The sequence below is a fragment of the Cupressus sempervirens genome, chromosome 5, assembly GCF_028749045.1.
Source record: "Cupressus sempervirens isolate cs-2001-9-10 chromosome 5, ASM2874904v1, whole genome shotgun sequence".
NCBI lineage: Eukaryota > Viridiplantae > Streptophyta > Pinopsida > Cupressales > Cupressaceae > Cupressus > Cupressus sempervirens.
The window spans coordinates 538,416,395-538,428,291 of NC_143122.1; the positions used below are offsets into that span (position 1 = coordinate 538,416,395).

Here is an 11,897-nt window from a genome sequence, read left to right on the forward strand (position 1 = left end):
ATATGATCAACATAAGCACCTTGAAAATATACTAACATAAAACAGAATCTTTCCTTCTAATGAAGGTTCTTTCGCTGACAAATATGAGCAACAGATAAAAATCCATTCTATTACAAGCCTCAACCACTAAATTCAGATATGTACCAGTTCACAAATTAGGTGACATTTTGCATCAGTGCACCCAACTATAATAATATAATACACAACCACGAAAAAATATATAATAATAATACACTCCCCGCAACCTAGACAACTAATATACAATGATTAAAATCAACACTGAATTTCTACTGATGTGAACGTCACCAGTACCACTTAAAAAGATACTAACCAAAAACAGAATCTTCCACTGCTATCGAAGGCTTCAATAATAAAGTGAAACAATATATTCTATTACAAGCCTTTACCACTAGAGACAACTATATATTCCATTACAAGCCTTCAAAACTAGATACAACAATGTGCCATTATACAAATTATGTAAAATAATATTGTGCATGATATAGATAACTTACAAGGGGCATTAAAAATTCAAAATAGCTCGCGATCAAATGATTATCATGACACACGCAACACAAAACAATTGGTGGAAGATGAAACGAACCCAACCTCATCCCTCTCCTCCACCCTTCTTCCCACGCCTCTCATCAGCATTGTTTTCAGTGGTTAGACAAGCTACTTTTAGTAATTGATTATGCTTATCAAGTTCATATTTCGTCATCATTTATGCAAAACTACAAATTGCCATCAAAAATTCAAATTCCCTCAACACGTAATTCAACACAAGAAGAACAAAAAGACCGATACTACAATAGTAATCGCAGCCCGCCTGACACTACAATCAATATGTGTGTGTGTGAAAGAAGCTGTAAATATAACAAGGCCTAGATTGTCGATTGACATTGGATTTTTACGCCTAATCTTTCCACGTGATCTATTTGTTCCGCTATGTAGCATAGAAATGTTACGATTCAATGTAAACCTTGCAAGTTTAGAATGGAAGGCAAACAATTACTGAGTATTGAAATTAAAAATTGCCTAACAGCTGAAAACTGTGTGACATTTAAGAACAAAAATAATACTGCGTCAAGGAATCCATAATATCAAAACATGCAACAGATGATTCACTTTTCAGGCACATGTCGCTTTCAAGGAACAGATTGCAAAATATAGTAACTCCAAATACCAGACAATAAAACAAAACTGTGTATCATTCTTCAGCTTTTACAGTCATTACTAAAATGATCAAGAACAAAATAAGGTTATTTCAATCAACAATCATAATTAAAATAGCATAAAAATAAGTAGGTAGGAAGGACACCGAGAACGAGGAGTCTTTGTAGGTAGGAAGGACACCAAGACCGAGGAGTATTTTAAAAGCAGTGCAATCAAAACATGTCTGTATTTGTTAGGAATATTCTGAAGTAAAATGTCACCAAGGAATATTGTGAAAAATAAAATTATCAAAAACGATATAGAACAACAAAGTATTATATACAAACATCCATAATTTAAATAAATTGAAATGGTGAAAAAAAAATTATCAAAAACGATATAGAACATAAAGTTATATCACTCAACATTCATAATTTAAAAAAATTGAAACGGTGAAAGTAGGCGGAGAGACACCAAGAATGACTAGTCCTTGAGAAGTAGTGAATTCAAAATGCCTAATGCACACAGACCGGAATTTACTTTTATTTGTATACATTTGTCTGTGAAGTAAAATGTATGTGACGGATAAAATCTATCAATATTACATACGTCATTACATAAAATGTTCATGCAATATTGAAAGAACATATAAAAGATATATTGCCATATCTTGAAACCATGTTATTACACTGTATGGACCATTAGACTAAAATAAAATTACACACTAATTGGATACCCGGGAATAAAAAATTCAGCACGAACCATTTCATCTGAAAGCACCTTGAGTACGTTTTAAGGTTTACAACATACAAATAAAACCTACTCAGGTTCAGATATACACTAGCAACAAAGACCAAAATACAAAAACCAAAAACCATAAAGATTTTCCTATCACATAATCTACATGGACAGATATGAAAAGGTACCTTTTTCCCAAACTGGTCTAACCACCGATTTCTGCACAGAATTTAATCTTGCAACATTAGCACATATGATATGAAAATGAAACCAACATGCAGAATGAGCTTTAGAGAACCTCAAGCGAATCTACCGGTACACAATTTGGTGCTCCCCTTTCTACGGTGTGTTAGCTTTGAAAATAGCTGATCAAAAAATCTAAACTTCCAAAATAAACCCGCTGCTTTAACAAGAAAAACCAACTCTAAATAATACGTATACAACTAGTATTAATATTAAACTATTATTATAAATATTCTATATCCCCAATGCAAAAGCCCTGCCTACAATTTACATTATTTAAATCTTAAGCATGCCATCCAATATAAAAAGGCTGTATTTACATCTTACGCATGTCATCCAATATAAAAAGGCAGTCTTCGAAACACCACTAGGAAAATTATTTTTCTGAAGCATTAATGCAACATTTTCCTTCATGCCGCTGTAGAAGGAATTTGTAGGAAAAAAAGGTAACTGCTCCAACCCCATCCCTAACTCTCCCCCTTCAAAATAGTAACAGCGTGGCCAACTATTGATCGACTATAATATTGTAGTTAATTGTTAGAACTGGATGCCCCTGGCAAAATATACATCTTTCATAACAATGCTTTTCCTTCATGCAATTCAGGTATTGTTTTGACTACCCGGCACCTCCCCCCCCCGTTCAAAATAGTAACAGCTGGGGCAACTATTGATCGTCTATATAATATTGTACTTGTTGTAATAAGTAAATTGGTAAAACTAGATGTCACAGGCAAAATATATCCATCCAAAGACAATTCACGTCAAATGGGATCAATTAAATCACACGTTAAGCTTTGAGTTGACTATATAATAATGCAGCACTCAAATCTGAAAGAAGAGTCTCAGTATTGGACCAGCCTACATCACAACTCCAGAAATCCACCGCCACTATTCCTTGAACAATACAATTATACAGACATTATTCCATGAAAGTTGTGAAACTTAATTGAACGGTATCATAAGTGTACAGCCAAAAGCCACAACTAAGCCAAGTAGGCATATATACCTTAGAAGGATGATTCACAATCCACAATCTTAACAAAACTAAGATCTTGGGAGAAATAGCCCATATTATCTACATGACTGGCAGTTTTCTTTATCATCCCTATATCCTACGTGAACCCACAACTACCTTAATAACTACAATCTAAATCAATCAAGGATGACCTCCATCAAGCACACTACAAAAATTTCTTCAGTCAAAGCCATACCTTTTGCTGTATCAAAAGAAAAGTTTCTCCAATCATCCACCTTGATTGAATTGGTTCCATAAACAGTTGTGTTCCTACATATTATTCTTTTGAAAGATTAGAGCACTCAAATATAGCAGCTTAAACCCATACATACATCACACAGACCAATTTTGATCAATCAAGGGTAACTCTCATAATCAAACACATCAAAATTTCATCAAGAGATCCCCCTTCTATTTGTTCAGCTCATCTTTGTCTAAGTTTCTTGACATTCACTTTATCTTGGGAGCTCAAGTTCCTTTACAAGAAAGCTTGCAGAGAGTGTTGCATTAACCTTCAAACAAATATGTGTAGTGTAGCCTTTACCTTCCCACTTTTATCCTTAAATTAACCGATATCCTGATTTCTGAAGAAAGAACTTATCTTCAAAGCAGTGGGTTAAGGATTTTACTGATGATAGTCTAAACGTAACAAAAATCAGTCTAGATTAAACCACTTAAGTTCCGTAGCAACATGGGCATTACAGTAGAGGATCTGACATGCCTTTCCCTCAAATCTAAAAACCAATAATTATCTCATAATGGAAACATTTATGCCAACTTGGTTTGTATCTCAATTACAAGCAAACCATCCAACATTCTTTCTAATGGCAGGCTTTGACAGTATCAAGGGCATAATGAAGCACTTTGCAGCAATCACAAAGGAAATCTTCCAGTTTGCCATATACCAATTCAAACTTAGATATATCTTGCTGATCTAACAACATCCCATCATTAAAAGTGCCAGAAAGGCAAGAATATGCAAACATTTGTAGATCAGCATAAGATCCATAATACCGAAATGTACTTGTAATATGCACGTGGAGATGATGCATAGAACCTCTATCTGCAAGAGTCATTCTATGAAAATTCCTACAAAAATAACAAAGTTCCAGATACAAGCAAACAATAATGTGCTACTCATCTTGCATCCTATGCCTTCCCACACCTGAGATATTAATATCTTTAATTTATGAAACAGTAAATGCTGCCACCAGAATCTCTTCAAATTCTCAAGCTACCAACTAGCAGCTTGTATAATATCTCTGCACTTCGATTCTCATTCAGCCACCTCAAGCTACAAGAGCCTCTTCTCATATAAAAAGAATGCTGCCTTTAAAAAATTAAGTTATGCCTCTCAGAGCCTGATTCTATTCCAGCCTATGGCAGCCTCATGATCACATATCTGTATGCCATAGAGATGTGTTAAGGAGACATCATACTAAGACAGCTCTGTAGTCTACTACTCAAACCCCAGTAAGCTATCACAAACAAAAGATTAGACTTCACTGTCAGAGACTAAAATTTTACAGTAGAAAATCTGACAATTATACTTACAGTTTAATAATAAGATGAGCCACTGCCACCTAAGTATCCACCACCCATGCCACGACTTGAATACAAAGACGAGTAAGAACCCCCACCAATCTGAATACAACAGGAACTAGTTAATATTGTTACAAAATTAAACAAATCAAAACAGAAAGATATCAAGTTACATACATCAGCACCGCTAGATGACAAATAGTCATTGCCATAGCCAGAAGAGTATGCACCACCACCAGTTTCACTGCCACCGAGTGAACCTAAAAACAGTGACCAAACAAAGTAAAACACAACTGATCATAAACAAATTAACATAAAGAGGATCACACAACATAATGTAGTGCAGTGTATTGGGACATAACACATGTAAAAAGGATGAATGCACGAGGTTACCTCCATAGCCCATGCCAGATTGATGTCCATCATATAATCCATAAGAATCTTGTCTAGCACCACTTCCGTAACCTAACTGAGAGCCTCGTCCCAGCCTGAGGAGCAGAAAGATACAGTCATAATTCAAACAAATAAAAACAATTTGAAGAATGCAACCCAAATAAAAACCCACCTGGCAGATTCGCCATAATCTCCATACTGTGATGCACTGCCACTAACTCCATAATCCATGCGAGGTCTGGAATGCCTAATTGAAGGATCCGCATATCTTGATGGCTCGTCCTACAACACAGTAATTTATAACATTGTTATTAAAATGCATAAGCCTCTATAGATAGACCAACAGTACAATCTCAGGGGATGAGTACCAACCACAGCAGTATAAGGTCGTTTTGTCCCAGATACAGCAGTATCATAATCACGGCCACGATTATCACGATATGCCCGATCCACACGCCTACCATAACTTTCCTCTGGATATGGTCGTCGAACAGCTGTCCTTGACACCCCACGTGGTGCACCATCTACATAGCCTGATCCACGTGCTCCATAGCTATCTCTATAAGATGATCGCCTTGCAGCTGCAGCTCTGGTAGCAAAATCGGGAGCAGATCTAGTAGTAGATCGTACTTGACGATCATCATATGCTTCTTCACGTCTCCCATAATCTCTCCTGGAGTTGCTTCTAGGATATGCTGGAGCTGGGAAATTTAGAAAATGCTATCATAAGGCTAAAAACATCCAAACAAGACAAAATTTGCCAACAAGCACAGCAAGATTTACCACAAAAATAATCTGTGATAATGGATAAGCAGACAAACCTGGGGGTCGCCTATCTCGCACCCTGTCTACATGTGGTGGATTTCTACTAGGTAATCTCTCTGGTACATGAGGCACTACACTTCGTCCCAAAGGACGCTTCATTCCACGACCTGCAAATTGACTACCCCGACTAACAAATCTCCCACCCCGTCCTATAAATCTCCGAGGCTCTATACGTCCAGGCACACGTCCCCAAGGCCGTCGACTCCCACGCCCAGCACCACGCATAATCCCACGGCCAGACCTAAAATCTCCTCTACCGCCATGTTTCATTAATCTTCCTTTCTGATGAGGTTTGGATAGTCTTGCCTTCACCTTCACCTGTAAGATACCAAAAAATTTCTCAATAAACAAAATGCTAAAAATTAAATCAGCAGACTAACTTAACTAAATACAATTTTACCTTATTATCCCCTTCTCCAAGCTCACTGTTGCTCAAACCATTTACACATGCCACAGCTGCATCATGAGTTGAAAAAGTAACAAATCCAAAGTCTCTACGTCTTGCAGTTGGCATATTTCGTGCTAGTTGAATTTTCTCAATTTCACCATATTTTTTAAATTGTTCTCTGACACGATCCTCATCCCAAGTTGCTGGCATACCATCAACAAATACAGTTTTAACCTGCACTCCAGAACATGGTATACAAGTTAAATCAGAAATGGCTAAATATGATAAATAAAAAGCAGGCAGTGTATAGCACTATTGCCCTCTGACAAATAAATCGCAAAACCAAGTTTCTATCAACTAGTCAGGCAAAGATATTGAGAAACCAGAAATACCAGAATTTACAATTTGTAGAATAGCAAGTGCAAGTTCATAAATTCGTTAACTAACACCTGCATAAACGTTTAAAACGAATCAAGAGAAACTTTCAATAATAATGACAAATGCATACTTGTGCCATAACTTCCTCATCGGGCTCAACAAAAGTTTCTGCAAATGACACTTTGGCAGATCTGTCAGTACCAAAAACAACATCGCGTTTCTGCAGCCTTTTGAAAGCACTCATAGCATCAGAACGGGCTGAGAATTCCAAAAAGGCAAACCCTCGGTTCATTCCCTCATTTTGAGAATCTTCAACAAGAGTAAAATCCTCAATATTCTCAATACCATAATGCTTCAATCTTGCTTTCAACTGAAAAACAAGAAAAAATAAATAAAAAATTATATCAGACTGTCATCCCTGTGTTGTTCTAAGCATGAAAGCTTTATTAACAAAGAAAAAATTGTATGATCCCATCCTACACAGTTTGATAAAGTTCAATTAAGACAGTAGCAAAATGCGTTTTTATCTTTCCCTCAACACATATTGGCCACCTCTTACTAACTTCAAAGACAATGGAATTTTTCTCTTTACTTTTTATCTCCCTTCCCCTTGAAATAATTTAACTTCAATATAACAAAAGATAAGGACTTCTTACTACAGCCACTCCTTACTTCAAGAAAATAGTTTTTTTCATCGGAAGACAAAATATGATATAAAAGCTTACAGCATCTTTTGTCCATGTTTTGCAGATATTCCCTACAAAAAGGGTATCATTGTCCTGACTCGGCGAGACTCCACAAACTTTTCCCTTTACCTGTATAGAAACAGGAAATTAAAAAACCATGCCACCACATGAACACTAAGTTCAACAAAATTTCTTAATCTGAAAGGTCACACTACTAATCCTCACAAATAAAGAATAGTGAAGGCCCTAATGTTAAATAAAATGCACCTGCGGATTTTTTAATTCTGAACAGGCGCGTTTAGCATGTTCAACGGATGCATATCGAATAAATGCAAATCCCTTGTTCTTATGAGTTTGAGGATTCATCATAAGCCGGACTTCCAAAATCTCACCCACTGTACTAAAGACTTTCCTAAGATCTTCCTCAGCAGCATCTTTGTCCAGGCCACCAACAAATATTTCAAATTCCTTTCGCTTCCGCCTTTCTTTGACAACCTCATGATGCTCTGCTTCCTCTTCATCAGGCTCTTCATGTTCCTCTGCTCCTTCCTCTTCTTCGCCATCACCTTCCATCTCTTCTTCACCTTCCTCTTCCTCAACTGCAATTTCATCTTCCCCAGGTTCTTCACCATCTTCCTGCTCACCATCATCTAACTGATCCTCCAAACCCTCCTCCTCATCTTCCTGCGCAATACCATCTTGATCCTCATCTTTGCCATCGACATCCATTACTGTTGCGTCCTCCTTGTGAACCTCCTCAGGGTTTTCCTCCTCTTCCGGTTCAGATTCGGGCTCGTTATCATCAAGCTCTAATCTCTCTCCTTTATCATCTTCATCAAAGGAGGGCTTTACTTCCTCCCTCACTTCCTCAGTTTCTACAAAGATTGACACCAAAAAAATAAAACGTTACTATAAACTGAAACCACCCTTCAACTTTATAATAGCATTGCAAGATAATAATAAAATATACCAGAGGAAACGCAAATAGTAATAAATTCATTTTATTATATAAAGTAAATGTATATCATACAAGAAGCATAAATATCAGTACTTATATACAAGCTCCATGCATCGCATACTTAAATAACTTATAAAAAGAGCATTTAAGCATTTTCCCAGAGCAACGTGAAGACAAAAAAAAATTATACAGAACAAAACAAATTTTCAAATCACTTTGGCTTCCCAAATCAAGTAACAGTCGATAAGAAACAAAAATAGAGCATAGGATAAGAAATCAAACACATATATTTCAGAATTTTGGGCATTCTCTTACAGCCAAAAATGATATTTTGCTCGTAAACTGTCAGGGGAAGGCGAACAAGAAATAAAATAATCAAAACGAGTCCCGAGCAACGCAAAGCTAAATAAATGGTATAAAACGAAAAGAAAGAGGCTATTCAGCAAACTTCAATTTTTAAATAAATACAAATGTCAAGAAATCACATGGCAAGACTGAACATAGTTCAATACATGGACCCTGATCTATAAGGGAAGAATAAGAGACTGGGAGATGTCTACAAGCGCAGAAAGAATTTTCTGTGAATGATTCATTTAAAACACCTATCAACAATTAAAAATGTTTCTAAAATAGCACCTCCACTTATTCACTGTACCTTCATCTTGGTGTTTCGGATACATTGATATTTTAGTGGTTTTTGAGGATAAAACAGTGCCTATGTTTTTCGTGTAGGTGAATAGAAGTGTAATACCAACGTCGATACCAAGTAATACTACCCAATTAAATAAAAAAACATTTTTAACTGTGAAAATAGCACTTCAACGTTAAATGTTATTACGAGACACAGAAACTTAACCACAACAACTACCAATCAGGAAAGATATAGATCACGCATCTGCATCTAAAAATACAGAAGCCCAAATAGGAACATTAAACCCAAAATGAAAAAACTATAGCGCTTAAAACCCTAAGATGAGAAGCACACCTTTAACTGGTGCGGATGCATTAGTAACCTCCGTTTTCTCAACAGATGCAGCTGCTTCAGCAGACTGCTCGTTAAGGTTGATGACGACTTGCGGCTCGACCTTGACTTCCTCGGCAGAGGCAGCATTTTTGGCGGGCGGCGTTGCTCCGGCGCCCTTGGGAGTCTTGTTTGGGGTTTTCCCCGCACCCTTCTTGGGAGTGGGCGTCCCTCCTGCTTTCTTCACTGCGCGGGGAGGCATGTTTGCGGCCTATTCACACACAGCAAACCCTCAAAACCCTACTACCCAAGCTTATAGCACAGCTTCGTGTTTTTAGCGGACAAGGAGAAGCTTCACGTTTAAAGAAAGATTTTAGGAATTGGGGTATTTTTATAGTTACAAAACCCTAAACACTTCCCGAATATCGATTAAAAGATACCCCAGCCGCCGACTTATGATTTTCCTTCGCAGTCGGTTTAAATTTAATGGCCCTTTTGTATAGCTATATTAAGATTTTTGAGGATTTTTATAATTCTAAAAATGGCGTACCTATGTTTTATAGTTTTTTTTATTAAATGAAGGATTTAGATTTGTCAAGCAACCTAGTGTTTGTGCCTGTGAACTACTAACTAGCGAAGTCTACCATATAAATGATTTAGGAACTCGATATGGCCCACTCATGCCTGAAACCTCTTCGGTTAGAGTCAAGAACTCAGGGCACAATCCTAGCCTCATCCCTTATGGTGTATAAGAGTCTAGCACTCAGCAAGACTTGATCCTTGGTGGTCTCTTTGTGAGCCATTCAACTTAACCAGTAGACCAAGGGCCCATTGCCTTTTTAGTTATTTTGATTAAAGTGTTGTACTTGTAATTAGAGTCGCTCGCTATGAGGCAAATTATATACACCTAAGTGCAATGTCAAATAGTCTAAGTCTATTATACTTTCAATGCAAAGAAGGTGCATATTAGTTGCACCGTAATTAGAGGCCATGATTCATGTGAAATTGATCTATGACATGTGAAATTGTCTATTTTTTTCATAGTCAATTTTTAGTTTTACATTTAATAGATTTATTATTCGTTATTCAATACTAAATTTACATTTAGTAAATATGATTTGTGTGATTTATCTTTTCATGAATCTAATTTTAAAAGATTTAAGCAAAGTTAATGGGTACTTTATTCATTTGTGAGAATGGAGGTCGTATTTAAAGACATCTCACTCATTTGAAAATGATGTGTGATAATCACTTAAGAGCATGTTAGAGTTTTAATTTGATAAAATGTTGATATGAGAGCATTCTAGCAATGATTCCCATCCTCAAACCCTTTAGTCAAAGCAACAAAGTTAGATTCCTAAAGGTCTAAGTGCAAAGAACAGGATCCCTTCAAACTAATGTATTCTCCAAAGGTTTTTGTAGACATTTTGTATTCTAACATATATCCATATATCAACATTTGAAGTTGTATCATCCTGAATTGTAAACACCTAAATGCTCTATAATATTATGATTGTTTATACCCATTAATGGGTCTTTAAGAGTTAATCCTTCTCTAAGTCGTAGAAATTGTGTTTGGTGTCTTCTAGAGAAAGGTTAGGTGAAGATAAATTTTGATGATGCCTCCAAGGGCAGCCTGAGGATTTCAAGGTGTGGGTTTGTAGCAAGGGATGTGAATGGGAATGTGATTTCTTTTGGGGCAAAGAGATTGGTTGGTGGAACTAATAATGCTACAAAAAGCTCCATCTTGAAGGAGATTCTCAAGTTGTGGTAAATGGAATGATAAAAGGTCGACTAAATATGTGGTAGTTGGACAAATATGTCAAACAGGTCAGATCCCTTCTAACAGAGATAGGAGAGTTTAGTGTGAGCCACAATTTTAGAGAAGCAAATGAGATTGCAAACAAGTTGGCAAATGTAGGTGCCTTTGGGTCTTTGGAAGAGAATTTAAAATGTTTGAGGATTTTCGTACTTGGAGCACAAAGATTGAGATTAATTGTAAGGGGAATACAAGTCGACCTACCATTTTTTGATAAAGTTCAATGAGCATCCCAATTAAAAATGATTGAGTATGAGGCGGAGTATGTGGATCATTTTCTTGTACGAAGGGGCAGTTGGGCGCGTGTGAGATTTATCGTGCCATGATGTTTCATTAATCACATTGTGCTTGGGTTCTGGATAGTTTTGAGGAAGGTTATTAAGATTGTTAGTCCTTGTGAAACAAGGTCGTGTCTAGTTTGGGAGGTGAAGGCGAGAATGGAGGCTAATTTCAGCTTAAAGATGGATGGGCAAATTCGTGGCTTCACCAATCAAGTCTTGACATGAAGGATTGGCAATGTGTTTAAACTCTAGCATAAGGACTTTTGGAAGGCAATTACTTTTATGTTTGGATCTAAGTTTTTAGAGGATTCTTGGCGTCTAATTTAGTTATGACATAGCCTGTAACGCCCCGCCAAGGGATCCAAAAGAATTAACCTAAAGTTTTACTAAGTTTGCTAAACATTTTTTTTTTTTTAAACAAGAAAGAATAATATGTAGGGCCCATTTGTCGTTGCACCAAAAGCCATGACTGTTAGTGAACATGGAACACCACATAATTAACCACCTGTGGGCAG

General features: G+C 36.7%; 1 protein-coding gene across 2 annotated transcripts; it reads right to left on the reverse strand.

Moving 5' to 3' along the window:
* Positions 1-1,791: 1,791 nt before the first annotated feature.
* LOC149557070 (RNA-binding (RRM/RBD/RNP motifs) family protein) lies at positions 1,792-9,644 on the reverse strand. 2 transcript variants are annotated; one of them, XM_089831746.1, is made up of 13 exons: positions 9,307-9,644; positions 7,631-8,238; positions 7,403-7,492; positions 6,808-7,047; positions 6,312-6,533; positions 5,908-6,229; positions 5,459-5,787; positions 5,259-5,368; positions 5,087-5,181; positions 4,871-4,953; positions 4,706-4,795; positions 2,082-2,112; positions 1,792-1,935 (listed from the first exon to the last, which is right to left on the reverse strand). In XM_089831746.1, exons 1-11 carry the CDS (start codon positions 9,542-9,544, stop codon positions 4,709-4,711), a joined length of 2,424 nt encoding a protein of 807 aa, XP_089687872.1. In that variant the 5' UTR covers positions 9,545-9,644; the 3' UTR covers positions 1,792-1,935; positions 2,082-2,112; positions 4,706-4,708. The 2 variants fall into 2 exon arrangements, with proteins under 2 accessions (XP_089687872.1, XP_089687871.1); XM_089831745.1 differs by lacking the exons at positions 1,792-1,935; positions 2,082-2,112 and adding an exon at positions 3,874-4,553.
* Positions 9,645-11,897: the final 2,253 nt, after the last annotated feature.